We start from the raw sequence: 26,953 nt of genomic DNA on the forward strand, positions 1-26,953 counted from the left end.
TGTTTCAGCCGCATTTTCCCATCCATCTCTTCTTTGATTTCTTCTTTTTCTTCTTCTTAAATAACACTTGTTCTTTTCAACGTGGATTCGTTTGTGTTTCAAATATCTTTGTCATCTTTCATTTCTTTTGGTTTTTCCCTCTTCATCTTTGTTTCTATCTGTTATGCAACCTATATTTCACAGGTAATGTGATAAACAGTTAATCTTGCATGCGTACACATCATCTGATACATAATGTACATTTTGATTGTTTGTATATTTTCATTGACAGCTCCAAGGAGGATGTTGATCGGATCCTTCCTCCGATATCCACACTCGATAATTGTATTGCGAATCGACCATATTGGCCACCCTACTCGACGCCCATGCCTCCTACACCTCCCGCTTTACCAGCATTTCAACCTGATCAATGGTCATCCACCGTAAAACCACAATCCATACCATTACCCCCGCCATCACAGCAACAGCAACAGCAGCAACAACAACGCCATCATAAACCGCCATCAGACAGTCTTTTCATATTACCGCGAACGCCATCCCTTGATAACGGTCATTCACCTGCATCATCCACGTCCACGTTATTTTCACCGCCCGCCACATCCTCCCCTTCCTACTCCACGCCTTCCCCATCGATTCAACGTACCATTGAAAACGATATTGACGAGGTAAAATCTTGATCACTGGTTCATATCCCCATTTGACCGTGTTCTTACAAAATAACAATGGGTGGTGCTTTTTTTTTTTTTTTTTTTTTTATCAACAGATTATTCATGAATGTCACGGATTAAGTGAAAATATGACGCATCAAAAACGAGCATTAACACAACGATATCACGAAACGTTTCATCACCAAGATTTAATGAGTCGACCGTGGTTGGATGATATGGTCGGCAAAGCCAACAAAGTATTGAATGCATTATTGAGACTACGGAAATATCAACTCGCCGTGGAAGCCGCGCAGCGTCGTCAAGATCACACCGAGGCTCGGTCGTCAGGAGATATGAGACATAAACCACAGCGGCAGCACACAGTAAGTCGGTCCTTTCTTTTTTGGTCTCCCAAAAAGTATACTTAAGGAAAAGACATCCTTTTTTGGTCAACTGAAATAATGAAAAAAAAAAGACAGCCCAAATGATATAGCTTATCTAACCCGAAATCTTGGGAAAAATAAAATAGAAACGAACGTTCCAAGGACGATGTCATTCTTGCCATATCTCTGAAACGCCTGAATGGCGACGTGGTCCCAACGGTGCACGTACCTTGTGCAATGCCTGTGGTTTACGTAAGTATCATTGTGTCTTTTTTTTTTTTCTTCTTTTTCTTTATTTGAATTTCGAAATCCACCCCTCCTTTTTTTTTTCTTACTTCAAGCTTATTTCACAGTAATGGATACAATGAGACCTGAACCAAAATAAGTACTAACGATTGAGTGAATAGATTATGCCAAAATGGAGCGTAAAAAAGCGCTGGCGAAAAAGAAAAAGTACAAGCAACCAGCACATGATAGTCCTGATAATTCGGCCCAAGAAGATAGTGAACACGATTGGCCTTCTGTGACCGAACGCGATAAGACGGAAACTTCGCCAGCGGGTTGATTTTCACTGACTCCGGTTCCAGGCCTCTTTTTTTTCTTTTTTTTTTCAAAAATGCTTTATCTGGCAGTTTTTCCCCAATTGGTCAATACTCAGACAGGCAGAAAATTCACGCCTTTTTCTTGCACCGATGCCTTGATGCCGGGGTTTATATTTTCTTTTCTAGCCGATTTTTCGGGGGAAAAAGGCGCGCGGGCGGGGCGAAAGAAGAGACAAGAATGTATAGTAAACCATTTGGTCAACGCTTAGCTCAGCAAAATAAGATTGAATTCAAGATGACAACCATCCCAAAAAAAATGTTCTACATGTATCACCATGACTTTCAAGGCACAAAAGGGGAAAGGAAAGATTTCACTACAAAAGAAAAAAAACGGTGCTGTGTAATCGTAACATCTCGTTTGGAGAGTTTGGGAATTTCCTTCAAAAAGGGAATGGAAGCGAGGGAATATGTCAAAGTATGGATATTTTTACATTTTCGATTTGGGGTTTCGATCGCAGATGCATCTGTTCACTCACTCACGTTTTTGAAGTGACGCATTGTGTACTGTGCGTACATCCGCACCTACATTTGTAGCTGTATAAACACGCGTAAAACTGTAATGCATTGTTCTTTTTGCTTGGGCTGGGTACTGAGCTTGACCAAGATGGATGCTTGACTCTTTTTTGAGCTTCCCAGCTACTTACAGTAGTATTGTGTTTTATTTTCTTCTACAGTGATCTTTGAAGAATAACTCTTCAAGTCGCGGAAAATTTTTGTTGCCTTTTTGCCTTATTATCTCCTTCACCCAGTAAAAAAAAAAAAGACACCTTTCCTATTTTATCCTTCTTTTTCAAAACCATGCAACGTCAAGCGTCGAGTTCATTACCAGCCAACAATGACTTTGTCATCAATGAGTCCGAGTCCGGAGTGGAAGCTTCTGCTTCTTCTGCAGGCGAAGAAGGTGACACAGCTGACGACACTGAGAGTTCATCCATTGTCAAACAAGCCGTACGAAGTGCTCGACGTACATCGCATACTCATCTTAAACATGATAATTCACCATCCCTAAAACGATCGCCTTCTTCGTCATCTTCCACCACGACATCGGATCCTTATTCAAGTGCATTTATGAGTGTCAAACGACATGACGTCAATGACCCTTCAGTAGCTCAAGTCATGTCCAAGTTGTCCAAACACGAACGGGACTTGGCAGCCGCAGGCGCCGTTAATGCGGCAGAACAGCGCCAGCCAAAACAACAACCGGATCTGAGAATCGCTACCAAAACATCCAAAGCCTCCAGTTCACTTGGCAACGATATTCCCACTCCTTCTTCAGGTTACGACGGTGACACGGAAGGTCCATTAGGTTTCAACCCTCCTCAATAAAGTATATAGCATGACCACCTCAGCTTTTTTTTTGGGTTTGAATTATGTACAAAAAGATGCTGAATGTTGTTTATTTACAAGAAAGAATGATGTGATAAAAGAAATTTTTGTGTGAGAAGAAGCATGATTTAGCGATTCATATAATCGAGCATGGCTTTTCGCTGTTCAGTTTCTCGACGGGCGCGTTTGGCAATCTCTTTGCCTGACAGAGGTTGGCGTGCTTTCATTTGCAACTGCCGCAGCTGGGTCCGAAATTCGATTTCACTCGCAGAGTGAGTCACTGCCTTGCGACCGGTGCGTTGATGACCGAGTCCCAATCGATCCTGTTTGAGCACGGTTGCTATAGGATGTCGTCGTCCTTGACCTTTAGGTCCTAACCCTTCTTCATACTGCCATCCTTGCGATCGCAGCATCTGAAATCCAACGTTGGAACCATTCAGTACGAGGTAATCGGGCGCTTGGGTGAGATCGGCGCTCACTTGATGAGCAGTACCGCTTAAATGGCGACGATAATCGGATACAAGAAGAGCCATTTGACAGCTTTCACACCATACGGTTTGTTGAGGTTGATCCTTTTCTTCATTCGTCGTTGGGGATATCGATTCAGTAGCACCAGCCTTGGATGACGACGGCTGTGAGACAAGTTTGGAATAAAAATCGGCTACTTCATCGCCGGAATCTTTATTGGGTATCGACGAAGAAGAGGGAATGTCCACTGGTTCCTTGGTTTCCGGAACAAATGGAACGGGGCGAGCCAACCGTCTTATGAATTTTGGCGCAGAATCATCGTCTTCCATGAGTCAAAGGGTGAAGGAACTCAAAAGGGAGCGAGAACACAGAGAACAGACCCAAAAATTTCCCTCGAACCGGAAAACCTACAATCCGTCACGGGTTCGACCAATCAGAGTTCCTTCAGCTGCGAGTGAAACCTGTGGCAGTTTGCAGTCGGGAGGGCTTCGTCCAGAGAATAAAGTAGTCTAGGAAGGATTCTCTCATTTCTGGATCATGACACAGTAAGGACCTCGGGCCATTCCCTCAGGATAAAAGATTTCAACCGTTTCGTCACGCTTGACACGAAAGATGTGAATGAGTATCCAGTGAACGACTGTCACCAGTCGAGGATGTCGATAAGAGACATAGATGCCATTTTCGTCTGTCCATGTAATGTCCCGAATCTCGAACTGTCTACCATTTCTAGATGTAATCTGGGACGACACATGGTCGAAAGGGCTCGTTGAGTATCGGTTAGGACTATCCTTGACAGCGTCTGCGCTAACGCGACGAATAACCATTCTGTTCGATGGTATTTCTTTATCGTCCTTGGATTCTTGTGAGGCTGTACGCTCTACCACGCGCAGGCGTGGTTGATCAAAAGTATCGTCTGTAGGACTTTTGGATTTTTCCTGCTGAAATGAACTGTCAACTGGGGGAGATTGAGTGCTGTCTTTGTCTGGCGGCCACTGTTCCGCTGGCGGTGGTACATGATGTGATATCTTTGGTCGTGGCCTTAACCTCGCACGAGCAGTGGTCGGGTTTAATCCGGAAACAGTGACTTTGATGCGTCCATCTGGGTATTCTTCAATATGACTGTATTCATCTACAAAGTAGAGACGCAGATCGCGCAATATATGATTGAGCGTGGAGGTCACGGCTGGATCACTGAAGAAAATCATGAACACGAGCACTCCTATAATTGAATTCGTCGTTAACATGGGTTCCCACACCGTTTTTTTCCCCCTTTCTATTCCTTCTCTCTTTTAATACACGTACAGACACACGCACACACGCACACACGGATGACCCTACCTTCCAACCATCCAAAGATCGTGTCTAACATCAAGAGCCAATAAGGTGTAACGCTGTCTGGTGTAACGATCATCATCTGAATGATAAATCCCCACACGTTGACAAGTAATGGCACTACAGAAAATGATGTTTAGACGATGAATGCATGATATCAATTGCATCTTGCCATTGCTCACCGAAAGGATATACAATGCAACGAATGACAATTTTGCTGAAATCGTTGGTGTGACGATGGACATGCCGATTGATATCTTGATTGGTCGGTCGTTGGACGGATCCGCAGTCCTCTGCATTTGTTGACATTTCAGTCAATTTATCGACCAATGCTTGTCGTTCACGGAATACTTTGACCAAGGCAACCAAGGAAAAGATGGTGGAGAACAGAAAGATGGCAAATAAAAAGCCGTAAAACACAATCTATGAAATACCTTCATAAGTAATGTTTCGTAAACACTTTAGGATGAACTATGCAAACATGGCTTACCCAGGCCAAGTCGGCGTAACTTCTTCCAATATAGTTAGTATAATACCTAGAAAAAATAGATGATTTTATTTAGTGCGAATACGTTAGATTTACTTGCAAAAAGGGAGCACTGACCAGCATTGATGGTTGTATTGATTGGTGGATAATACTTTGTAAACATCTTCGATGCCAACCACGGTAGGTATCATACAGTAGATGAGCACGCCAGGGTAATAGAACCACTCCAATCGCTCCGGTTGTTTGACACCAATGACGAATACCAGCACGAGATTTAAGCCTACCAACCCGAGAAAGGCGGCGGAGGCAACGCTTAGAAAGCTCCCGAGAATTTCCCAAACTCGGCAGAAGCGCGAGTTTTGAGGCACCACAACGGCTATGAGGTTCATGATCGCGTTGGGAATAAAGGCCAGAATTGATAACATAACACACCGCAGTGATACGCGATTGGCCCGCTTTTTTTCGTATATCAGCATGTAAATATACGTAGTCATACTGGTGACGGCACAGCTTAGCGCGATACCGCTGACGATGATGCTCGTGAGCCTCAGTGCGTGAAACTGGGCATCCGTATATTGAAAAACCGGCGTAGCAATTAAATCCAACGTAAGATCCTGCTGATCATCCATAACTTGTGTATCCCAGCAACAACAACAGCAACAAAGAGTAAAAATAAGAAATGGCATAATAGCGAGTGCTTTTTTTTTATATCTGGATATTTTCCTTTATCAACTGAAACCTTGTCAATCTGAAACTCTAGCATTGCGACGTGCCCGAATGGACACCATCCGGATCCACAGTAAAGATGGGCAATATGTTTCCGCAGCACAAGACGAATCAGAAAAGAAAAAAAGAAGGATTAGTAGGATTTGAGGGGAATTCTGGTATGCAAATAGAGCAATGGATCAAAGAAGTATGAAGCTCAAGACTTGCCTTATCAGTGGCTGATCAGCAAAAAAAAAGGTAACGTGCATGAGATACCAAACAAAAAAAGAAAAAAAAAATAAGCATGCCCATGCGTGTACACTTGTATACGTTTGTGTTTGGCCAGCCTAATAACAGATAAGTTAATAATTACATTAGAACGTTATCGATGTCTGTTTGTCAGGCCTGATACGCTCTTAACATAAGTAGCTTACTCTCTTGAAATTGCCAAAAAATAAAATTGTCCGATACGACGAGAATAGCAGACAAACTTGAATTACAATTTTCATGCAATGTTTTTTCCTATTACAGGTGGAATGTTCCATCATGTGCTGATATTTTTATAAGTTTATCACATTGGACATCGACAGTTATTAACAGAGATCTGCAGGTTGAGAAAATGGGAGAAACAGACGGACCCAACGGAACGCTTGCCGATAACCAGAGTCACATACGGAGTTTGAAATACCCGGTGTGGCCATTGGCAGGCAATGCTTTGGGCAAGTGTCTCGCCAGGGCATTCATTGTGTGTTCTCTGATAGGGTGACATATTTTTTACTCCACAATGTGCGACAGACAATCAGCCATTAAAAAGGAACTCGTGAACTATGTTCCAACCGAAGCAGACAGAACGGTTATTCGGTCCGCCATTTTCCAATTTGTCACTATCGGTAAGTCGACAATTCGTCATTGACAGCCTCGTCGCCATGTTTTGTTGCCGTAGTTGTATCGTCTCATAAACTTGAATACACTAGCCACTTTGGGCGCTGCCTCACTTGGTATGTCAGCTCGTCTCTGGGGTAAGTTTATTGACGCATGGGTCGTTCTCTCTTATTCCCTTTTTACTAAATTAGGGCTCAATATATGATGACAGCTAAATCGCGGCCGTTGCCGAAACGTCGAACGGGCATTCCAACCATTCGTAAGCAGAATGAAATGCCGGATTTTCGTTTGGTGGTGGGGAACTTATTTTTTTTTTCTTTAGTGGGCTTTTTTACCGGTTTGGCGTTAGGGGCATTCCTTGGAGCCGATCGCGGCATGCAAAAGATGCGTGAAGGGTTACCGCCTGATTCACGGTTATTGTCGATTATCCATGAAGTGGATGCGGCAAAAGAATTTTACAGGACACATCCACGCGAAAGCAGTCAAGCAGAGGAAGATGACTTTGCAAGAACTCTCGCCAAAGAAGAACAAGCCGCTCGAGAACAGCTAGAAAATAACGTGCAATAAAAAAACTATCAACTTTTTGTATTGAGAAAAAAATGGAAAATAGGGATATGAAATGGACAAACTGAACCTATGGCACAACAAACAAAAGGACATCTACAAAATGGGAAGATAATGTATGAAGGAAAAACAAAGTAAATGGATAAAATGACCGGAAATAGCCGGTAAAAAGAAATTGTATACTGATGATATAAGCAGAATATATAGATATATGGAAGGGATAAAAACAAAAGATAAAGCCATCTTCCAATGGTGGAAGTGAAATACAGTACAAAAAAAAAGTTGCCAAGTAGATTAGTTCCACGACAGAACATCACCATCGGATATCTTTGTGCTGATCCAGTGATTGTCCTGCGTAAACATGGTATTGCTGTCATCGACGGACGGTCCTTCGACGGTTCGTGGGGTGGTCGATGTGACGGAAGGGGAGACGATGGTGTCCATCAGCACAGTCGAGGATGCATAGGCTTGGGTTTGGGTGGCAATGCTAACGGCTGAAAAGGTAGACCATGGAGACGGAGTCTGTGCCGTGGAATGCGTGTGATCCTTATCCTCTTCGGCATCCCCAGAAGACGTCTGTTGTGACAATGACCGTGGGTCTGCCTTGTCTGTGGTCGATTTTCTCAGTTGCTCGATTTGAGAGGAGATCCAGCTGGGAGGACTATTCAACAAGGACTGCTCTTCCGTGCCATTGAATAAAAATACCATTCCCTGATCGTTGTCTCCATCAATGGACGGCTGGCCTGTCGACGGGGAGACCAGAGCCGTTGTAGGATCCAAGGTGGATGGATCATCCACATTCAAACTCATGGAAAGAGCGGTACCAAACGATGATTCCAATGGAATCGACGGTCCATTGTGCAACGTTTCTCTAACAGACGATGTGAAGCATTCATTCCAATACCGCATTTGTCGAGACGAATAGTATTTCGATGTTGTGTTTTGCAATGTGGGCTGTGGAAGTGGCAATTTCGGTGTGATCATTGTATTGAAACTGCTGCCGCTGCTACTGCTACTGCTGCCCGGAGTGGGCGGTACAACGACCCGGTCACGGTGGGGCATGGTCGTGGTATAGAAAATGGGATCAGAGGATTCCAATTGATGTTGCATTGGAAGCATCATCAGATACTCGTTTGTATACATATGAAGCGCTGCGGCCGAAGGGTCATTCGATACGTGTGGATGAGGATTCAAATCGATGGCAAGATCGTATGGACGCCGTCCACGCATCAGCGTATCGTGATCAAAGGTTCTGTCTGGACAGAGCTTTTTGCTGGTCGGGACTGGAGTCAAGTTGGCTTGCGGCATGGTCGAATCTGGGAATGTACTGGAGAAATAGTCCCGTTTCTGACCCAACGACCCGTCGTGATTCCCCGAAGTGCGGGATACGGCCGAGCGTTTCCGGCCTGACAGTGCTTTCACGGACAGACCATGGTGATGAGCCGGTTTCATGTTGTGTGATAATTTGTTCAACTGTTCTCGGTCGACATCCGCTCGAGACACCACGTCGAGCGGAGGAAATGACATGCTTGCTTGGTTCATAAACCGGCCTTGGGTCGGCACAATCATGGATGTCAGCGCTTCGTCCGACAGGTTCGAAACCCAAGTGGACGACGGTGTATCGACCATGGGTGCTGGCTTGTACTTGTTTGTTCTTACTTCATTGATGGCTTGCTGCCAGGGTGGATTTGCGGTGACTACCAGCGACCGCGACAATTGCACAAATAGCATATTGGCCACCTCTTTATGGACGGTGAAATGTCGCAAGACATCGCGAAGATGAAAGAGGGAGACCCATGTTGTCGTCGTATCGTGATCGGTCGGTTTAGCGGATTCTTTGACAGGCGTGAATTTTTGTTGACGGAAAGTAAACACGAGAACGGAAGCTGCTAAACAGAGAGGATAAAACAAGGAACAGGATTGACACGTGGGAAAGTGGGATTTGGTTTCCTGATGTTGAGTGATGTCTTGGTGGATCAGATCGATAATGGCATTCGCCGCAGAAATGCATACTTGGAGCGCAGGATGATTGGCGGAATGCATCGTCTTTTCGAGCGTGGCGAAAGAGAATCGATCAAGATCTTTGAATTTGTCGGGGACGGTGCTGGTGTTGACTCCTTGGTCATGCATCACGGTATCCGGAGCTATGGGTTTATTCCCGATCCGATTATCGTTTAAAAAGAACTGGATGGATTGCGGCAGTTGGGTGGCGAACAACTGGATCTTGAGTACTTCATGATACAGAGCGACGATGTGTGCGCGTTGACCGATCCCAGAATGAATCTGACGATCATGGTCCGGACTCGCTGAACTGATTTGAAATATGTTCGAAGCACGTTCAAGCGTTTTGAGCCGATTCTGTGGGGGAAAAGAAAGAAAGTAAGGGGATGGGGGAAGTTTTTTTTTTGGTCATTTCTATGATACTTCAACGTTTATACGCATACATCATGTTATACTTTTTTTCCCCCGTTCTTTTTTTTTTTTTCGCAAAAATGCAGAATAAAAAGAAAAAGGATCAGTACCTGAACTTCAGTATGGGAGGGGCTTTCTCGATGATGATTGGATCGCAAATATTTAGTCAAGAACTGCGTATAGAGCTCGAGCACATAGGCTGTCCAGCGAACCTCTCCTTCCTTGCCTTGAATCTCCGACATCGGTAACTGTGGCGTCGGTGGTTGGGGATCCATGGTGATCCAATTGTCACGTTGAAGATAGAACGACAGCCAGACATGCCAGCTTGTAAGAATGGTATTTGTGATGCTGAAACGACGGTTCGTCGCATGATCTCCCATGTCGGACGGGAGATCACATCGTTGGACAAAACCTAAGCCTATCCGGACCATGATCAGTGCCTGTTCCTCGCAAATCACGGAACACTGAAAATGGGATAATAAAATGGAGGTTTGTGCTAGCTTGAGGAGAGAGGAGGATGAAAGGGATGGCGAAGTGGTGGATGGGAAGCTCGCTTCGAGGAACTGTTGATGCGCCTGCCGGTAATAAGCGTAAGCGTACTTTAGCAGATCTTCCGGAGTTTCAAGTGTCTGATAAGCGGCGAGAAAAACGAGAGCGAAAATACTGTAAATCAGAGCCATGTCCACGATCGGAACGGAACCTTCCGATGGGGTGTGGGTGGCCATGGTGGTGTTCACGTTGGAAGCTGGTAACAGGATGGATAACGGCGACAGATCGAGAAAGACGGCGACTTCTTGATAATCGATAAAGGTGCTGTACAGACTATTATGGGTCATGAAAATGGCCATCACTTCTTTGATGAGTTCGGACGCGGTGTCTGTAATGATGGATCCCGAGGCATGCCATTTACGGAACAGACGAATGAACTTCGTCCAAATGGATGGAGGTTTGGTAGTAATGTGAAAATAATCCATCAACAGTGGTTGCACTTGACTGTTGGATAAATACTGCTTGATATTCAAACGAATGGAAGCAAACAGATCGTTGGGCGTTTTCAGTTTCCGTAACGATCGAAGACAAAACCGTTCCTGAGATGATGATGATGTTTCGCGTTTCATTGATGTATCCTCGGGCGATGTGCGGTCATTTGACGCCGTGGTCGTCATCGTCGTGTTACCGTTCAAAGATGCTTTCTTCACCGTCGGCCTATTTTTGGTGGTATTTCCGTCATAATTGCACGGATATTTATTCTGCTTGCATCGGCTGCAAGGCAATTCTACGATCCAAAAAAAAAAGAAAAGAAAAAAAATTAAGCGACTGATACTGTAATATCCGGTAAGTTTGCCAACGGTCCATCTTACTGCCATCGCAACGCATCTTCTTGGCTCGACATATGTTGCAAGCTTTGGGTACTTTGTACCGCTTTAGCGGGAAGTCTTCTCCCGAGCATGAGTGCCATTTGAATGTACCCGTCATGAAATGGAATGGCCACAAAGAGGAGCAGGTTCAGAAGGGGAGGAGAGGGGGAAAAAAAGTAAAAAAGGGGAGCCTAGAAGTGTGAGCGAGAGAAAAAAAAAAGTTGAAATGGCAAAAAAACAGTGTTTGAGGAAAATCCAAAAGCGACAAACGTTATTTTGTTTATGGGCTCACAAGGAACTTACTCTCCATCTCAATATTTCCATTTTGTTGAATCATCCAGTTTTAGCTTTTTGAACCCTCCTTTTTGATCAGCTATTGACGGCTAAAATACATGCAGGGATTCGCCTCCAGAGGGTGATGGGTGTCACTGATGTGAATATTTGTTGTAAGTTGGTTGTCGAGCCACTGACCATGCGTGGGCAAAGAGGAGGGGGGAAAGAGTAGTATTCTTTTTCTTTGATGGATTCTGTCTCCTTCGAGATTGACTCATGTTTTGTTTTTGTTATCCATTTATGGACAGTAACTTACTTTTTGTATGAGACATACCAACCTCACCAAAGGCTCACTGAATGGCTGCGCGTAAAAAGCCAGACGCCTGATAGAGTATCACAAGCGGGAAAAGTATTGCATGTTACCCATCGGCAATTTGGGATCTTGATGCTATTTCGATCGATGGTCCTTGTTCCCTCGCCGATCCCGCTTGGATTGTTTATCGCACGGTTCCACATAGTTCCTTCCATGCGCGTTTTACGTTGGTTTCCACCTTCTTTTCCGGTAGTTGTTTTGCATTCTGTCATCCGTCATGCATATGTCAAACCACATGTTTTTTCTCAACCGATGATTCTTGGCCTTTACTTTTTGTTTTTTTGTGGCTCTCGGACATGGTTTGAGGTATCACCCGAGCCGATGAACTGCCATTATCATATGGTGGTACAGGCCAAAGTGTCAGCTGATTGGTGCTCGAAATCGCTGTTGCCCACGACGCTGTTGTTGAAACCATGGAGGCCCATGCGAAACAATCCACATATCCAACCGCCCAAAAATAGGAATAAAAAACTATCCCAAGCAGGCGACGAAAATTACTGCGGTAACAGATCACACATGCATTCGTCTTTGCGGAAACTCCCTTTTGAGAAAAAGAATAAAAAAAGCCTACATAATAAACGAAACCTTAAAAAAAAAAACAAATCACGGATCCAGAACAAAGTGTGGCAAAAACTCGTCTCCCCCCCCCCAAAAAAAAATATAAAAAATGGAATACCTCACTCAGTATGACAGCGGGAACCATCTCTTCCGAAATCTATTCTATCAAACAAACTGTCCTACCATATTCACATAGACCGGTCAGACTCATGCATCATCATAAAGGAAGCTTAAATAATATATGGTTGATAATTTATTGTCTAGTGAGAAAACAAGATGACTGAAGTGTGTATATACGGTGTTTAACCGATGATAAGTTTATCATCTGAGAAGTTGTATTCTATTGCAAACAAATGAGTAAGTGCGTGAGTTGAGTGATGGAGGATCAAAAGAATCTACTTACCGGGAATTTCCAAGTTGAGAGGGGCAGGACCCTTACGGATACGACCAGAAATGTCATAATGGGAACCGTGGCAAGGGCAGTACCAGCCTCCATAGTCACCAGCTTCACCAATAGGAACACAACCCCTGAATTTCGAAAACAAATCAAGAAAGTAATTAGATCTTATTTCGTTTTCGTGGCTCTCATGCCCACATCCTTTTTTGGTCAAAATCAAACCAAGATACTTACAAATGAGTGCATACACCCAACATGACCAACCATTCGGGCTTCTTCACACGTTCGGCATCCTGTTGAGGATCACGAAGTTCTTGGACATTGACTTGGTTGGCTTCGGCAATTTCGTCCTGGGTACGATGACGAATGAAAACGGGCTTTCCTCTCCACTTGATGGTGACGTTCTTTCCTTCGGGAATGGAAGCCAAATCAACTTCGGCCTTGGCCAAAGCCAACACATCAGCCGATGCGGACATGTTGGCCAAGAAATCGCTGACGGTGGCCTGAGCACCAGCCGCACTGATTAAACTGGTGGTACCGACCATCATGTAGGCAAAAGCACGGCTGCTGTCACCACCAGTCTGTGTCTTTTTGTACTTTGAGAAATCAGGAACGGTCGTGGTGTGGTTGTAACGGACGGTCATGTTGTTCGAGGAACCTGTTGAAAAAGATATTGAAAACCACCATTAGTTTATTTATTATTATCCAAGGTTGTTGCCGTGAAAACTTCATTCGATGCGAATGACCGGCAAACAAGAATCGTACCGGCAGCATTAGAACGGTTCAAAAGACCACCAGCGGAACGTTGGTTGTCTTCTTCCTTCTCGGAGCGAGTGGAAACGTGGAACATTTGCTTCAATGCGGGAACGGAAGCAGGGGTGTACGAACGACGAGCAACGCTCGAAACCAAAGTACGGGACAATGCGGCCATTTTCCAAAGAGTGGGGAGGGAAAGGGGACTTGCAGAAAACAGTGAACAACCAAAAGGCCAACACACAAAAAAAAAAAAAAAAATTGGTGATGACCCCACTGCCCCCCGTTCGAAAATTTGCCACAACCCGAAATCGATCGTGCGACGTCATCACGTAGGCGGAGTATGAATACTTTGACGCATGAAGAAGAAAGGAACCTCTTGGAAGATTCATCCCGTAGAACAGTGAAAAAAGATACCAAATGAGTCACTGCCACGACGAACACTGCGATCACGAACACGAAGATTTGCCCGAGGCAGGAGAACAATTTCTTTTGTATTCACGTATCGATCATGATAATGTTCGCTGTTTGAACGAACAAGAACCGGAAAGTGGAAAAAAGGTTATTCGACCCTGGAACGAACGCATGGACAATGCCAAGGTAACAAGATCGATCCAACCCACATTTTCAACGAGCAGCTAGTTTAATAAGCATTTCTCGTAGTTTTTGGAAAGCGATGCCGACGAACAACTTATTGTGTTTGTTCCGTATGTACGATGGTTACTCCGTTCGTTCAACGCTGATCGCAGAACCGTTTAACAATGACGATTGCATAGATTCACAGGCAACGTTAAACTTCGATCCATTTGTTTGCGAACCGATCGTGGCGATGCAGCGCCTTCCCAATTAAAAGTGTATGAATATACTGAAATATCCAATGGGATCATGCAAGCCCAGCTGACGAATATATAGATTTATCAACCGTGAGGATGTCGACTTTGATGTGGCTGAAACTTATACACCGGTCCAAACGTGGGAACTGGTGCAGGGATCGGATGATGTGATTGAATATGGCACAAGGTATCGTTGACATATAATGCTCCGTTTTTTTTTTTTTTTTTTTTTTTTGAGTCCAAGCTAATACACGTACCACTCAACTCACCAGAATCACCAAATTCACAAACGTACGAAATATCACGCTATTTTTCCCAGAAAACTTTGGCGAGGATACCAGCATCATTCGGTTTATTGGGTTCAAAGGAGAATGGACCGAGGTATTATCTTGGTTTTATTTAATTATGGAAGACTTTTGTTTACTGACTCATTGACCATTGTCGCTTTATAGGTAAAACGAGATCCCATCATCACAGGTACGTCACTTTTTGGGTTTCCATGGTGCTTGGATGTTTTTATTGACTCTTTTCATTTTCTGTTCAGTATACGAGGCCAACGCCAACCCTGCCGATCACAAAATTCCGGGTGCAGAAAATAAGATGGATCATTCCATTCAGTAGAAACATAACTTTTTAAATACAATTTTCTTTTTCCACGACAGGATCAGAGCAAAGCAAATGGACCAAATACTAGACAAAATCATTGATCTAAATTATATGAACCGTGGTACATATCAACGCTAAAGAAGCAATACTCAATGCCATGCTTGGGTTACCTTTTTTGCAATAGGAACAACCATTTCTTCCGGTTTTGGTTTCAGCGGTGCGTGACTGAATGCTTCCTTTTATGGTTTGTCAACCGTTATGGCCTCGTTCAGTGAGTGATGAGTAAATTCATTGTAAAGAAAAGATATTATATTTAATGATACAAAAGCGGTGCCAAAAACATACTACGCGAAATGGCTAAATACATGTCCCAATACAATTTAATGTTTTTTTCGGCAAATGGCAATGAATAGGGTGATTATTGATGTCTGTTTCTTGTTTGGTTACTTTTGAAAAGTTATTAGACTTCCAGTTTCGTGTCGTGGATCGTCACTTTATTTTTCTTGGGCCGAAACAAGTTGAAAAGGGATGATTTTTTCTTCATGACGGGTCGAAACAGCGAACGGAAACCGTGTTCATCAGATGATAGGCATTCTAGGGAGGAAGCGACGGACCGACTTCTAGTGAAAGTTTCCAAACGCGGAAACGTATCCAAGATGCTGTTGAGCGTGGTTGAATCGGACAGACTGTGAATTTGCGTGGATAAGACGGTACTGCTACCACTGCCATTGCTGTCTTTATCGCTCGCCATCCAAGAGTCGTGCAGTGTTTGAAGCACCGCTTCGGCTGATTGAGACTTTTGAAAAGTAATAGCTTGGTTGCAATAGCAACAAGTGCCTGGTGCGCTACGGTCACCGTAGATACGCTCAAAATTACAGGCAGGCGTAAACGGTTGGGCACAGGGAGGAGTCCTTGGTGAATTCGAACCAAGGGCAGGTGTGGAAGGCGACAAGACCAGCCGCCAACGCTGATGTCGGTTCACTGGTTGGCTAGACGGTGACGGTGACGGTGACAGCGAAGCTCGTGTGCCTTGTTCCTTGCATAGTTTCAGTGCTGAATCGGACTCTGTGGAATGCTTGTCATCTTGGATGTAACGATAGGTTGTATGCTGTGTTGCCAAATCAGATACGTATGCACTGCTCTCTTGTACTGCTGTAGGTGTCGGCGAATGAACAGTCGACAGAGACTTTGGCGCTTGCGTTTGATAGATGGATGTTTGAACAACGGCGGTGATCTCCTTCTGGACTTCCAAGGAAGATTGCATCAAGTGGGCTACATGATTTACCAATAATCGCGCCGCTTCTTCTGAACAGTTGGGTTCTGCCAAGTCCTGACATACTTCAATGTCTCGAGTGACTTGATGTAACAACTTGTATTGGCGATTAACATGGCGACACAGGAGGTCTATCAATGTGACATCCTTGTTGTAATTCGTTTCGTGTTTGTGTTCATGCAAGATATGCTCTTGCCTAGGATCGGATGAGATAACCTGTTTATCAGGCAGAGAAAATGAGGCGATATTGTATGTACTGTTGGAGTACATGGTCATCGAAAGGGGCAAATTAAATGTAGATTTTGGTTGGCTTTTTTATTGAATGACTTGATGGGGGATTGACATTCCCATTTTCATGTTGCATATGGCTTGGGGTGGAATATTTTTTTCCTGTTATGGCAAGATCACTCAATCTCGTGCCATGCTTAGTTGAAATGTCCACATTAACTCGCTTTTTTTTTGAGTAACCGACACTGTTGATATGGTTATTTTTTTCTTTTTCTTTCATTGCCTGACATCGATTGATAAATCAGTTATGAAAAAAAAGCACAAGAAGAAGAACGAGTATACACAAACTAGTCTGATGACGACCAAACTTCTTTTGGAGATTACATACAGGAAAAGAAGAATAAAAGGGAATCATAACATACAATCAAAGATCAAGAGAGATGTCGAAGCACACACGTACACAACAACAATAACAAAAAAGGAAAGAAATGTAGACCCACTAAACGCCGCCGCCGCTACGACTATAGGTAAATTCGTATCCATCAATATGCCAAACATTCTGATTCTATCCGCCTTCCTTTTTTTTCTTCTTTATTTCTCCCTGAACTTACTTCACATCACGGAGACCAATCCCGTTATTCCGTTCTCGCCACTCTGCTCGCACACGTTCAAGGTTCTCTGTGTCTTGGCGTTGTTCACCGGATGGAACATATTGTAACGGATGGCCTACCGTCTTGGTTTTGGTATACGTGGCCGCAGCGATTAAAGTCAACGGTAATCCCCTATATTTTTTTTACATCGTTTTAACAGTTAATATCGAAATAACGACAATCGATTCCAAGAATGTGGGGAAATTATACCAATAGATAGCTTTCTTGGAAGTGAGGTGTCGTAACATAACGTTCGATGGTGTGAAAGAAATACGAAAAATTTGGGGAACCCTGCGGTTTCTCAACATTTTTTCCGGCTTTCAATTTTTAGCCACAAGTCACAAATTATGCAGCTCGTTACTCGGATGATGTCTCATCAAGAAAAAAAACCCATGACGTCAATATGGGCACATCTTTTCTTTTCTTTTTTTTTTTTTTTTGGTCGACACGATACGTCATTCGTTAGTTACAGGTTTATGGGCGTTGCTGTGCACATTTCCACTCCTTATTATTTAGCCGGAAGGTGATCTTATGGCTATTGAAAGAACTCGGTAAAGTTGTAAGAGCCCAAGTTCCATCTATGATATTCGGTAAAGTGACGAATTCTCCTTTTTCATACGCTCAAAGTCTGTGGGTCAAACAAGTCGTTCGAACGCTATAACTTGTTAGCTCCAATTGTCAGTCCATACAGTATACGTATATTACGGCACTGCATGACTCTTTGAAAATGAGCATATGGTGAACGCATACTTGTAATATGCCTGAACTATTGATTAGGTGGCAGAAAAAAAAGAGATCATATGCCGAAAATAGTCTAATACGTTCCATCTCACCGAATTCATTAAACAAGTGATTTCTCTAAGAAAATAAAAAAAACAAGAGTCTATCCATTTAATACAATTTTATGTAATCTACCCAGTGAACCCAAAAGAGACAAAGCAAAAAATGACAACGATAAATAATAATGTATGGTACGACTTAAACCCAATGCCAGTGTATAAACTGATCGATTAAAAAATCCAATAAGCTGCAAAGAACTTTAGTGACGCTTGGTAAAGACCAAAGGATCCGTGCAGTTCATTGCAACGATGCCTCCAAGGTAGTTGATCGGTTCAGGGCGTTTGCCGTTGGCGGTGGTAATATCGTAGTTACGCAATAAAGTGATCAATGACAACTTGATTTCGTGGACTGCAAAGAAACGGCCGGGACACAAGTGCTTTCCCAAACCAAAGCTGACAAAATCGCGATTTGGCGTGGTAGCGGCGCGGCCAGTCGACATATCAGGGTTCATGCTGTCGATCGTTGAACGGTTACTATTGGATCCAAAGTTCAATTGACGGTTAGTGGATTCCACCAATCGACCTAATGCCATGAAATAATAATAATAAAGTCAATATGCATGCATCATCTTCTCTTTCTCTTTTTACCTTTAGGAATTTGAAAACCATTCGAAAAGGTGAATGTTTTTAATGCCTTCTTTCCGTTGGCCAGCTTGTCCACACCTTGGCGCAACACTTCGCGAACAAAGCTTTCCAAAAACGGCATCTTCTCCAAGCCTTCCATGGTAATCGGGTCGTCACCCAGAACGGTCTCAATTTCGTCCATCATACGTTTTCGTAAGTCAGGACGCGCCAGTAACCAATACAACGAAAAGCTGAGATTCATCGATGTGGTGTGCACGGACGCAAAAGCGATCATCAGGACGGACTGGGACAATTCGAATTCCGGAATGGTGGTACCGTCGGGTTTCACATGTTCGATTAAGCCTTGAAGGAAAGTAGGGGTCAAGTTGTGAGGTTCGCCTTTGGCAGCTGCTTCGGCCATCTTTTGACGTCTGGCTTTGATGACAGGAATAACATGTTCGACCATGACGCGCCGATGGTGGCTGAACGACTGAAGGTAAGGTGTAATGAATTTATGAAGCCACTTGGGTGTGGCCATGAAAATGCCAATGTTGCTGGTAATATCACCGGTGAAATCTGCAAACGACGCAAGCACTTCTGGATTTGTCGCCACTTCGGGTCCAACAAGTGAAGGGACGCTCATATACGCCACAAACCGCTGCAAGAAGAACGCCACGTCTTTGACCGTCGTAACCTCTTGCGGCAATAGATCCTCCAGACCTTGATCCATGCCTTTCAAAATATTGGCCGTAAATCCACCCATTTTCGAATTAGGAATAACACTGCGAGCCACAGGCGGATTCACCGTAAATGCAATCTTGAAAGTCATTTCATCAAACGCGTAATGCAAATAAAGTACGTCTAGACATCATAAAAATGATCCGTATAAGACTTTCTACCCAACTTCCTTGGAAGCCCAGTCTCTGTCCACTGAAATCCGGGCAATTACCTGTAAGAATTCCCTCTTTGATGGATAGATAATCAGGTTCAGCTTTCAAAACCTCTTCACCAGAGCGACCGCCAGCTACGGTAATCGTTTTGCCCAACATCTTGATATCGTACACTTCGCCATAGGTCTTTGTGCACCAATCCAGGAATCGGTTGGAATCGTACAACATGTATAAGGAATGACCAAACACGGGTAACGCATAAGCTACACGCGGAGGCAAGTGAAGTTTTTGTCGTTTCGCATTGATGTATTTGGCCAAGTTGTAGATGGTCAGAAAGGCCGTGCCTCCTAAAAGAAGGAGCTCATTACGACTTGAACGCTGGTAGAATTGCAGTAACGCTTTGGGTGTCTTTTGATGCACGATTTCGATCGCCTTTTGTATGTGGATATGGTCCATATTGAATTTTTACGGAATAGAGAGAAATAACAAAAGAGAGGGGAGGGATTAAAGTGGGTAAAACGTAAAAGGAAGGCGCCCACTGCGATTTGACGCTTCCCATTAAATATACTGCAGATTCCGCGCGGAGTGAGACAACGATCGTTTATCTGTGTTCACGTCCGTTGGCTTTTGTGACTCTATGCTTCCTAACTGATCTATTGTACATGCTTATACACGAGCCATTAGTGCTACCATGCTATAAAACCCACTCTAGCCCCGCTACCGTATTACACAAAATCTATGCAATCTGCACCTTGCACTTGTAGCGAGAACCTTTGACAATATGCGGACCTCGCACAAATGAGGCCCGACGATTCATCCGAAACATAAAAAGATTCGGTCCTTGTGTGGGCGCTTACCGAAATCCGTGATACATCAACGCACGGATTTCGGAACCGTCAACAAGCTCAGTTGCTGCCTTGCTCGCCACGGTATCCGATCTCCGCGCGGCAATGTAGCAATTATAGCAGCAGCAGGCTTTTCAAGTGTACACAATAAACGTGCCGATGCGGATTGATTGCTCCAAAAATGGTATCCTCGTGGTCCAGCTGTCGTTTTACTTTCTTGATCATTGTAAACCAATCACAATATCTGCGCTTCTTTCATTCTCGGTTTTACCAAATTCTTTCTTATGAGACGAACTTCACTCGTCGGTGCATTCACAATGCTGGATTAGAAATTACAGGTCTTCTAGTAAATGTTTTTCGATACAAAATTGCTCACAAGGTAAGCGCTCAAGATAATACGACAAAGCGCTCGTTGATCATCCAATTCTCTTGTATCTTTTCATTATTATTGCTAATCATGCCTGACATTGTTACGGTGGCGTTGTCTCCTTGGATTTTTAAATAAGACCGCCAATAGACTCCATGCATAAACCATGGTGATCAAACAATTGAGTTTAGTTGCACGGGACACAGCATTGAGATGACAAGTAGATCGTAACAAACGAAAACAAATTAATACGGGCGGGCCCAACTCAGCGGGCCAGATATCGAACAATTAGAAGAGGCCACAGCATTTTGGAATGAAGCAAATCCTATCCTATTCTTTATTGAACTAACAATAGGAACAAGATCAAGAACCCGTCAATTGATTCGGTCCAATTTACTGGGTGCTCAAGATATCGGAGTCACCGGCATCGGTAATGGAGAGAACGCTGGTACGGAAGAGCTTACCGCAAGCGGTACCGAGGTCAATGTTGTCTAAAGAAAGATCCATAAGAAAACGCAATTCCCCCAAAAAAAACCGAAATGGCTGAATTAGCGGGTACTTACTGCCGTTGTAGTGGTGGACACCGGTCTTGGACAACATAGCATAGTACTCGATCTCGGACTTGCGAAGGGGAGGGCAGTTACCAGCAATGATAACCAACTTGGCTAAAAGATTGACAAAAAGCAAAAACGAGAAACCGAGTCAGTAATGGAGCATGGGGGACGATCTCTGCCCAGTAACAGGATTTCAAAAGATGGGGAATATTTTTTTAAAAAGCTTTTGGACTCCTGTCCCCCCGGATGTAGAGGAATATATGATCACTTACCCTTGCCCTGACGAAGAGTCTTCAAGGTAGACTTGTAACCAAGAGTGTACTTGCCAGACTTGGTGACGAGCTGGAGACGGGAGTTGATAGACTCGGCGGTCTTCTTGGACTTCTTGTTGATGGGAGCCATTGCTGTCAAAACAACAGAAGTTCAGTTAGAGGAAACTAGCCCATCGGTCGTCATGGCATCTAATAGCTCAAAGGGCACATACCTAGTTGATAGACAAACGGAAGAGGAGGAAACTCGCAGTGAGATGGAACGGCCGCGAATCCAAAAACAAATTTTTTCATCGTGACTACTTTTCCTCCACCCTTTTTTTCAGAGAAGTAAAATTCGCCGTCAGCAGAAAAGTCGAAAAATCTATCCAATGGCAAAGAAACAAATTCATGGCTTCGTCTTTTCCTTTGCAGCAACTAGTTGATAAAATGGATCGTCTGATATCGAATATAGATATACAATTGTAAGATATTAATGATTGCTCTTTGATTTTTTTTTTTTAGCAAGAAGGTTTTGCCAAAATACACATGAGAGCTTCACTTTCGTCACAGCTACTGGCTACATCCTTGAGAAAACTTATCGTCATGTAGGGCTATGGCACTGTATATAGAGTGGAGACAAGTACCAATAATGTATTTTTATATCAATTTGAATAGTTTATATTTCAGTTACTGGATCCTAAAAAGTGAAAGAATAACCAAATGAAATACCAAAGACCAAACCGGCCCCGACAAAAGTGTAGTGACCCCCAAGCCATGAAAGACCCAGGTCTGCCAAAGTCAAAAGATGAGGAGAGCATTCCCATGCCCACCGCTACACTTTTGTCGGGTTAGTGGAGACCGCAGGACTTGCCGTACATATACTTCTTTTTCGCGTCCACGGTACCGCGCTTGCTACAGAAAAAAAACACGTAAAAGGTCCGCCAAAATTAACGGCTTTCTTTTCTTCTGTTATAAATTATAATTCGAAATTGGAAGCCCAAGCTCTGGGTTGAAGAGCACATACTGTAATCGGATTTTGCTTGCGGCATCTCAGAGTCTTCACGATGTTTGCTTTCAAAAACACACATTGGCACACACGATGTGAGTCTTCGGTACTTCAACCCTGTTGGAGCCCTAAGCTGGGATGCGCTTCGTTGCTAGAAGGAAAATCAAGGCTACCTAAAACACAGCGGCCGCCTAAAAGCTACCCGCCTCCAAGACTGGCGACAGTGAACCTGAAGGTAAGCTTTATTTAATCTTTGTAGGGAATGCGGAATATCACGACTGTCAACCGCGGTTTGGTTCCCCGGAAACAACCACTCCAGCCACGCGAGTAATCCACGGGAGCATGGGAGTTAGTAAGGAAGGTTACCAAGGAATCCAAGACCCACGTGTCAGAAGCAGCGGGACCAATCTTCGGCCGGAGCACCTCTTTCTGGTCAACTAAAGAAAGGTCAGTGTTATTTTGGAACGGTTTGGCTACTGATCGTTTGGAAGTCACTTTTCTTTTCCATAGGTCCAGTTTCGGTATCGTATTTGATGGTGGTGAGCGGGCCAGAGAGGCCAGAGCAAAGCACAGCAGACCAGAAGAGACCAGAGCAGACAGCGCAGGCCGGAGCAAGGCAGGGCAGACCAGAGCAGACCAGAGCCGAGAAGACAAAAGCCAAGAAGATGAAGACGAGAGCGAACCAGAGCGGACCAGAAAGGCCAATAAAATCATGGGGGTTTGGTTGCTGATCAATGGAAGCCTTTTTGGCTTTTTTCAATAGGTCAATTTGGGTACGGTTACAGTGTAATTGAGCAGATCCGACCGGGCCGGACCAGAACAGAACAGAAAGGTCAGTAAATCATGGAATGGTTTGGTTACTGATCAAATGGAGGGTGTTTCTTGTCTCTTTTTCAGTAGGTCAATTTATGTATCGCTATTGACGTTGAGAGCAGAGCAGATCCAATCCAATCCAATCCTTCTCCTCCTCCTCCTTTGGTGCGATGTTGACTGGCCGGTTTCCCGTACTTAGATTTAGTATCCCTTTGTTATCCCCCTTTGACATTTCTTTTTCAATCATGTAAATTATTCGTCATAGGCGTGGTCGCAGTCTTTTCGTCTTCAACTTTTTTTTTCCCACTGGGTTTTTTGGGAGGTTTTTACTGACGCGGCCATCTCCTTTCTTTTTTCTTTTATTTCCAAGATAAAAAGTATCACGTTTTCACTTGGACAGAAATGGTTGTTGGGATAATCACAGGAGTGAAAGTAATAAGATTGTACAATTTGGTACACTTTTTGTTATGCTTTGGAAAGTATTTTTCTCATTCATTTATTGTGTGCCGTATTTGAAAGCAGGACTCCTGAAGGCCTTGCGATGCCGCAAACGAAATCCGCTAATGCGCTCTTTTGGTTCGTGATTTCGAATTCCTGTTTACGAACGAAGAAAAAGAAGATACTTAATTTTCAGCGGCCTTTTGTAATCTTTCTCAAATGCCCAGAACGGCCCACATTAATGAAAGGAAAGTCCTAGTCAAACGATGTGCACTTTTGTCTATTCAGCACGACTTCATTGACTGTGTACCTACAATGAAGGCCTCAGGACACATCGCTTTCCCTTCTCTTTGAGTAAGCGAAACATAGTAAGCAACTCATCTATGCACCAAGGCACGTGATCAGTTTTTGAATCACTATGTAGCAAGTTATACAATTCAGACAAAATGCGGTTGGTCACTTTCAATGGCGCTTCCTCAGGACGTATCAAGAATGCAACAATTTTTTCATGGCACGAAATAGGGCCAGTGCTTCATTTCATACCCAGCAGACCTAAGAAAGCTATCGGGAGCGTGCCCAGTTCTCACCATTTAAAGTACCCCAGAGCGACGATCAACGACACGCGCAGTTTATCCGGGGCGCTTAAGCGCATTTCGACACAGTAGTCCATTACGTACATACCATGGGCTCCCGGTCGTATTCCTTCACATAAGCCAGTACGCACAGCTAAGCACAAGGTAAGACGGTTGAAGTGGGTGTCTCGGTTGTGCCCACTGGGCCATCAAGCAATGGCACTTGACTCGATGATTGGCATTATGCCGTCAATGGCCAATGATTGCTGCATCATTCGTCAAAGCCGGTGAACGCTATGAACTACGGCTGCTTTTGGGCTCGTTTTGTATCATCGAGCACCATCGATTTTTGAATTATTCAGGCATCCAGTCGGCCTGCCCAAATTTTGGAGTGGATGTCGGCTGGACGGTTTGATCAGCTAATTGTGTCATATTACAGTATCGCGCGACGCTTTGAAGGGCCACCTATTTGCAAGAGCGGCCAATATGGTTACAGGATCGGGAATGGAAATATGAGTAGGCTTTTAGGTTGACTGGTTTGAGGGACCCAACCAGTTTCTTGGATACTGTTAGCCGCTGCTGATAAGCATCACCACATAGGAAGCTGCACTGTCAATATTCTGCGTGGGGGAACGACTTCACAAGTATTTCTTCTTGCATTTGTCTTTACTCGGTTGTCAAATATTACAATCTCAGGATACACAAGGAAAGTTCTGGAACCCGTTCGTCATTTGTTGAACAGCCTCTCTTCATGCTTTTTTTAATTGATGATCTCCATTCGTGGCTCTTCTGTAACTTTTTAACTTGATATATCGCTCGGTTTATGCCTTATCCCGGTTACTTAAAGCTCGGAAACAATCAAATTTTTAAAAGCGTATTTTAGGGTGTCATTGAGTCATCGTGTTGTTATATCCGATTATGTCAGACGTTAAATCATCATTAAAACCAAACTTTTCGCGCCTCCAAGAGTCCAACCTGCAAGTCAATCATGTCCAAGGTGGCTGCGGTACTGTGTACATAAACAGATGACCATGTATTTATTACTGTTGTCAATAATTACTGTACCTCGCACGCTTACATAATTTGTACCGACAGACCAAACGAAACTGTTGTGATATGGGAAATGTTTTGTGCTATCACAGTTGCCAAGGTGTCATCATGCCGAGGCAACCGAAAGTGTTTTAGTTGACATTCAATTTTAGTTGTCGGACCTGGCATTCCTGTTTGTGGCGAAAAACTCAAAAAGCTAAGTGTTCGTTGACGCCAAAGTTTCATCATTTTACAGATGAATAAAATGGCATATCTCCCAAAAACGGGAATCTAGGGAATTGGACGGTATAAACGGCACGGGTTGCACATATAGATGCGGGTAAGACAACGCAAGCTGGATTTTTTTTTTTTAGGAACAGGCTTATCTGGTATGATCATGGAAGTTAGGATATAACATAGGGAATACAGAACGATACATTTTGCTATCAGAGAATAGTCTGTGATAAAAAGAACTGCGTTTCAGAGATAAAGGCAAATCCAGACTATGAAAGATACTATAAATGGTAGTCGTCTCCGTGAATCATCCGTAAACACCAAGGTAATAGGATATGTGTCATGCATGAAGCATGCCTTTACATTATGTTCGTCGTCGCATCCGGATCCAAACTCCAATGGTCACGGCTGGAAGTAGCGCTTTGAACTATAGCCGTTTCCTCAAAAGAACTGGTCAAAATACCGGCAAACGTTATTTTTCGAGTAACGATAGCCATATACTGCACGGGGAATTTACCGTATCACCAAGGGAATAAAAAGAGCAAGGTCAGCGGGTTCCGGTAGGTTTAGGATTACCTTACATGTGAAAGGACACTTTTTTGTTCCAAAAAAAAAAAAGAAAAAAAAAAGATAGGAGAAGTAAAAATATACAGTTAGGCATTACATTAACGTCATGCCGAGCATAATGACAGAATCTGTTCATTAAATGGTTGAATGGTTATCTCATTGTTCCATGGGATAAGTGCACGCTATATGGTTTCGTGTTTTTTTTTAACGTTTTCAAGTGGATTGGGCAAAGCGTGCCACAATTTAATATGGAATGAGTATGTTTATTGGATCAACAATGTCTCGATTTCTGTTATCTATGATATGACTTTTTATTTTTTAGTGCGACTCCTTTTTCCCTATTTTTCATGCATATTGTTTATCATAATCCCAGCTGAAAACAAACTTTATCAGTCCAAGTGAGTGATGCAACGGCTTCATTTGTTTCTTGCCTTTGCGTATTACGGTAAGCCTACAAACGGAATGAACTGGTCGGAAAAAAAGTGAAAGACCAGCTAGGTAGTTGAAGATGAAGTCATTGACACTGCATATTGAAACAGATGATGATGGTGATGAATGATACCACTCATTATTAAGGAAAAGGCCCTGTCAACATGTGATGATCGAACTTTATCATAGGAAAAGGAATTACCCTTACAGAGAACGTTTTTTCTTATCTCCTGCAAAGTAACATTCTCATTGGCGGGTTCTTATCAATTCTACGCTGAACGGTCGAACCAGCCGTTGATCTCCGACACTGCCCCATTCGTTCCCAGCATTAACAAAAACAGCGACCCAAGTCATGACTCACTATTATATTTAAAGTTGCCCTTTGGCCTTTACATCACTTTTCTTTCTATCATTTTATCAATTTTATTTTCTCCACATATCTTTT

At 43.5% G+C, this 26,953-nt stretch overlaps 14 protein-coding genes across 14 annotated transcripts; 6 read left to right on the top strand and 8 right to left on the bottom strand.

Annotated features, from left to right (window-relative positions):
- Nucleotides 1–43: 43 nt before the first annotated feature.
- BYT42DRAFT_194430 (uncharacterized protein) lies at nucleotides 44–1,716 on the top strand. Its single transcript, XM_051562482.1, has 5 exons — nucleotides 44–183; nucleotides 272–665; nucleotides 764–1,030; nucleotides 1,177–1,282; nucleotides 1,438–1,716. The coding sequence occupies exons 1-5, from the start codon at nucleotides 164–166 to the stop codon at nucleotides 1,593–1,595; spliced, it is 945 nt and encodes a 314-aa protein (XP_051427382.1). The 5' UTR covers nucleotides 44–163; the 3' UTR covers nucleotides 1,596–1,716.
- Nucleotides 1,717–2,032: 316 nt separating this feature from the next.
- On the top strand, nucleotides 2,033–3,006 carry BYT42DRAFT_556866 (uncharacterized protein). Its single transcript, XM_051566832.1, has one exon. It carries the CDS (start codon nucleotides 2,431–2,433, stop codon nucleotides 2,956–2,958), a length of 528 nt encoding a protein of 175 aa, XP_051427383.1. The 5' UTR covers nucleotides 2,033–2,430; the 3' UTR covers nucleotides 2,959–3,006.
- An 80-nt stretch (nucleotides 3,007–3,086) lies between these two features.
- Nucleotides 3,087–3,755, bottom strand: BYT42DRAFT_610675 (uncharacterized protein; the record flags this gene model as incomplete). Its single annotated transcript, XM_051571415.1, has 1 exon — nucleotides 3,087–3,755. One exon carries the CDS (start codon nucleotides 3,753–3,755, stop codon nucleotides 3,087–3,089), a length of 669 nt encoding a protein of 222 aa, XP_051427384.1.
- A 195-nt stretch (nucleotides 3,756–3,950) lies between these two features.
- BYT42DRAFT_610676 (uncharacterized protein) lies at nucleotides 3,951–5,874 on the bottom strand (the record flags this gene model as incomplete). The annotated part of the gene is made up of 5 exons (XM_051571416.1): nucleotides 3,951–4,645; nucleotides 4,765–4,878; nucleotides 4,941–5,181; nucleotides 5,249–5,294; nucleotides 5,363–5,874. 5 exons carry the CDS (start codon nucleotides 5,872–5,874, stop codon nucleotides 3,951–3,953), a joined length of 1,608 nt encoding a protein of 535 aa, XP_051427385.1.
- A 739-nt stretch (nucleotides 5,875–6,613) lies between these two features.
- BYT42DRAFT_556871 (uncharacterized protein) lies at nucleotides 6,614–7,417 on the top strand. The gene is made up of 4 exons (XM_051566833.1): nucleotides 6,614–6,840; nucleotides 6,925–6,969; nucleotides 7,044–7,091; nucleotides 7,155–7,417. Exons 1-4 carry the CDS (start codon nucleotides 6,735–6,737, stop codon nucleotides 7,397–7,399), a joined length of 444 nt encoding a protein of 147 aa, XP_051427386.1. The 5' UTR covers nucleotides 6,614–6,734; the 3' UTR covers nucleotides 7,400–7,417.
- A 273-nt stretch (nucleotides 7,418–7,690) lies between these two features.
- Nucleotides 7,691–11,284, bottom strand: BYT42DRAFT_610678 (uncharacterized protein; the record flags this gene model as incomplete). Its single annotated transcript, XM_051571417.1, has 3 exons — nucleotides 7,691–9,754; nucleotides 9,919–11,084; nucleotides 11,170–11,284. 3 exons carry the CDS (start codon nucleotides 11,282–11,284, stop codon nucleotides 7,691–7,693), a joined length of 3,345 nt encoding a protein of 1,114 aa, XP_051427387.1.
- Nucleotides 11,285–12,613: 1,329 nt separating this feature from the next.
- Nucleotides 12,614–13,760, bottom strand: BYT42DRAFT_556875 (cytochrome b-c1 complex subunit Rieske). The gene is made up of 4 exons (XM_051566834.1): nucleotides 13,533–13,760; nucleotides 13,002–13,425; nucleotides 12,774–12,898; nucleotides 12,614–12,710 (listed from the first exon to the last, which is right to left on the bottom strand). The coding sequence occupies exons 1-4, from the start codon at nucleotides 13,696–13,698 to the stop codon at nucleotides 12,673–12,675; spliced, it is 753 nt and encodes a 250-aa protein (XP_051427388.1). The 5' UTR covers nucleotides 13,699–13,760; the 3' UTR covers nucleotides 12,614–12,672.
- Nucleotides 13,761–13,913: 153 nt separating this feature from the next.
- On the top strand, nucleotides 13,914–15,092 carry BYT42DRAFT_556878 (galactose-binding domain-like protein). The gene is made up of 7 exons (XM_051566835.1): nucleotides 13,914–14,120; nucleotides 14,184–14,227; nucleotides 14,297–14,374; nucleotides 14,433–14,540; nucleotides 14,626–14,734; nucleotides 14,806–14,830; nucleotides 14,898–15,092. Exons 1-7 carry the CDS (start codon nucleotides 13,941–13,943, stop codon nucleotides 14,972–14,974), a joined length of 621 nt encoding a protein of 206 aa, XP_051427389.1. The 5' UTR covers nucleotides 13,914–13,940; the 3' UTR covers nucleotides 14,975–15,092.
- A 214-nt stretch (nucleotides 15,093–15,306) lies between these two features.
- BYT42DRAFT_556879 (uncharacterized protein) lies at nucleotides 15,307–16,497 on the bottom strand. Its single transcript, XM_051566836.1, has one exon. The coding sequence runs from the start codon at nucleotides 16,221–16,223 to the stop codon at nucleotides 15,420–15,422; it is 804 nt and encodes a 267-aa protein (XP_051427390.1). The 5' UTR covers nucleotides 16,224–16,497; the 3' UTR covers nucleotides 15,307–15,419.
- Nucleotides 16,498–16,540: 43 nt separating this feature from the next.
- Nucleotides 16,541–17,401, bottom strand: BYT42DRAFT_509458 (uncharacterized protein). Its single transcript, XM_051565131.1, has 3 exons — nucleotides 17,321–17,401; nucleotides 17,072–17,242; nucleotides 16,541–16,981 (listed from the first exon to the last, which is right to left on the bottom strand). Exons 1-3 carry the CDS (start codon nucleotides 17,356–17,358, stop codon nucleotides 16,960–16,962), a joined length of 231 nt encoding a protein of 76 aa, XP_051427391.1. The 5' UTR covers nucleotides 17,359–17,401; the 3' UTR covers nucleotides 16,541–16,959.
- Nucleotides 17,402–17,995: 594 nt separating this feature from the next.
- On the bottom strand, nucleotides 17,996–19,934 carry BYT42DRAFT_556882 (cytochrome P450). The gene is made up of 3 exons (XM_051566837.1): nucleotides 19,463–19,934; nucleotides 18,538–19,374; nucleotides 17,996–18,472 (listed from the first exon to the last, which is right to left on the bottom strand). Exons 1-3 carry the CDS (start codon nucleotides 19,857–19,859, stop codon nucleotides 18,150–18,152), a joined length of 1,557 nt encoding a protein of 518 aa, XP_051427392.1. The 5' UTR covers nucleotides 19,860–19,934; the 3' UTR covers nucleotides 17,996–18,149.
- Nucleotides 19,935–20,911: 977 nt separating this feature from the next.
- BYT42DRAFT_556884 (60S ribosomal protein) lies at nucleotides 20,912–21,681 on the bottom strand. The gene is made up of 4 exons (XM_051566838.1): nucleotides 21,654–21,681; nucleotides 21,442–21,573; nucleotides 21,179–21,280; nucleotides 20,912–21,106 (listed from the first exon to the last, which is right to left on the bottom strand). The coding sequence occupies exons 2-4, from the start codon at nucleotides 21,569–21,571 to the stop codon at nucleotides 21,009–21,011; spliced, it is 330 nt and encodes a 109-aa protein (XP_051427393.1). The 5' UTR covers nucleotides 21,572–21,573; nucleotides 21,654–21,681; the 3' UTR covers nucleotides 20,912–21,008.
- Nucleotides 21,682–22,845: 1,164 nt separating this feature from the next.
- Nucleotides 22,846–23,407, top strand: BYT42DRAFT_556887 (uncharacterized protein). Its single transcript, XM_051566839.1, has one exon. The coding sequence runs from the start codon at nucleotides 22,960–22,962 to the stop codon at nucleotides 23,155–23,157; it is 198 nt and encodes a 65-aa protein (XP_051427394.1). The 5' UTR covers nucleotides 22,846–22,959; the 3' UTR covers nucleotides 23,158–23,407.
- Nucleotides 23,408–26,064: 2,657 nt separating this feature from the next.
- Nucleotides 26,065–26,640, top strand: BYT42DRAFT_556896 (uncharacterized protein). The gene is made up of 2 exons (XM_051566840.1): nucleotides 26,065–26,452; nucleotides 26,511–26,640. The coding sequence occupies exons 1-2, from the start codon at nucleotides 26,227–26,229 to the stop codon at nucleotides 26,543–26,545; spliced, it is 261 nt and encodes an 86-aa protein (XP_051427395.1). The 5' UTR covers nucleotides 26,065–26,226; the 3' UTR covers nucleotides 26,546–26,640.
- Nucleotides 26,641–26,953: the final 313 nt, after the last annotated feature.

Source organism: Radiomyces spectabilis, assembly GCF_025331425.1.
Source record: "Radiomyces spectabilis strain NRRL 2753 chromosome Unknown BYT42scaffold_2, whole genome shotgun sequence".
Taxonomy (NCBI): Eukaryota; Fungi; Mucoromycota; class Mucoromycetes; order Mucorales; family Radiomycetaceae; genus Radiomyces; species Radiomyces spectabilis.

Coding starts and splice junctions, on each gene's coding strand:
- BYT42DRAFT_194430 (XM_051562482.1), top strand. CDS start 164: ATGCAACCTATATTTCACAG. Junction 184..271: donor ATGCAACCTATATTTCACAG/GTAATGTGATAA, acceptor TTTCATTGACAG/CTCCAAGGAGGATGTTGATC. Junction 1,283..1,437: donor GTGCAATGCCTGTGGTTTAC/GTAAGTATCATT, acceptor TTGAGTGAATAG/ATTATGCCAAAATGGAGCGT.
- BYT42DRAFT_556866 (XM_051566832.1), top strand. CDS start 2,431: ATGCAACGTCAAGCGTCGAGTTCATTACCAGCCAACAATGACTTTGTC.
- BYT42DRAFT_556871 (XM_051566833.1), top strand. CDS start 6,735: ATGTGCGACAGACAATCAGCCATTAAAAAGGAACTCGTGAACTATGTT. Junction 6,841..6,924: donor TTTCCAATTTGTCACTATCG/GTAAGTCGACAA, acceptor TGAATACACTAG/CCACTTTGGGCGCTGCCTCA. Junction 6,970..7,043: donor TATGTCAGCTCGTCTCTGGG/GTAAGTTTATTG, acceptor ATATGATGACAG/CTAAATCGCGGCCGTTGCCG.
- BYT42DRAFT_556875 (XM_051566834.1), bottom strand. CDS start 13,698: ATGGCCGCATTGTCCCGTACTTTGGTTTCGAGCGTTGCTCGTCGTTCG. Junction 13,426..13,532: donor GAACCGTTCTAATGCTGCCG/GTACGATTCTTG, acceptor CTTTTTCAACAG/GTTCCTCGAACAACATGACC. Junction 12,711..12,773: donor TCTCAACTTGGAAATTCCCG/GTAAGTAGATTC, acceptor TGTTTGCAATAG/AATACAACTTCTCAGATGAT.
- BYT42DRAFT_556878 (XM_051566835.1), top strand. CDS start 13,941: ATGAGTCACTGCCACGACGAACACTGCGATCACGAACACGAAGATTTG. Junction 14,228..14,296: donor CAACTTATTGTGTTTGTTCC/GTATGTACGATG, acceptor ACGATTGCATAG/ATTCACAGGCAACGTTAAAC. Junction 14,831..14,897: donor ACGAGATCCCATCATCACAG/GTACGTCACTTT, acceptor TTTTCTGTTCAG/TATACGAGGCCAACGCCAAC.
- BYT42DRAFT_556879 (XM_051566836.1), bottom strand. CDS start 16,223: ATGCAATCTTCCTTGGAAGTCCAGAAGGAGATCACCGCCGTTGTTCAA.
- BYT42DRAFT_509458 (XM_051565131.1), bottom strand. CDS start 17,358: ATGTTACGACACCTCACTTCCAAGAAAGCTATCTATTG. Junction 17,243..17,320: donor TCCAAGAAAGCTATCTATTG/GTATAATTTCCC, acceptor AAAAAAATATAG/GGGATTACCGTTGACTTTAA. Junction 16,982..17,071: donor ATTGGTCTCCGTGATGTGAA/GTAAGTTCAGGG, acceptor ATTTACCTATAG/TCGTAGCGGCGGCGGCGTTT.
- BYT42DRAFT_556882 (XM_051566837.1), bottom strand. CDS start 19,859: ATGGACCATATCCACATACAAAAGGCGATCGAAATCGTGCATCAAAAG. Junction 19,375..19,462: donor CAAAGAGGGAATTCTTACAG/GTAATTGCCCGG, acceptor TATGATGTCTAG/ACGTACTTTATTTGCATTAC. Junction 18,473..18,537: donor TGGTTTTCAAATTCCTAAAG/GTAAAAAGAGAA, acceptor TCATGGCATTAG/GTCGATTGGTGGAATCCACT.
- BYT42DRAFT_556884 (XM_051566838.1), bottom strand. CDS start 21,571: ATGGCTCCCATCAACAAGAAGTCCAAGAAGACCGCCGAGTCTATCAAC. Junction 21,281..21,441: donor GACTCTTCGTCAGGGCAAGG/GTAAGTGATCAT, acceptor TCAATCTTTTAG/CCAAGTTGGTTATCATTGCT. Junction 21,107..21,178: donor TGTCCACCACTACAACGGCA/GTAAGTACCCGC, acceptor ATCTTTCTTTAG/ACAACATTGACCTCGGTACC.
- BYT42DRAFT_556887 (XM_051566839.1), top strand. CDS start 22,960: ATGGTGGTGAGCGGGCCAGAGAGGCCAGAGCAAAGCACAGCAGACCAG.
- BYT42DRAFT_556896 (XM_051566840.1), top strand. CDS start 26,227: ATGGTTATCTCATTGTTCCATGGGATAAGTGCACGCTATATGGTTTCG. Junction 26,453..26,510: donor ATTGTTTATCATAATCCCAG/CTGAAAACAAAC, acceptor TTTGTTTCTTGC/CTTTGCGTATTACGGTAAGC.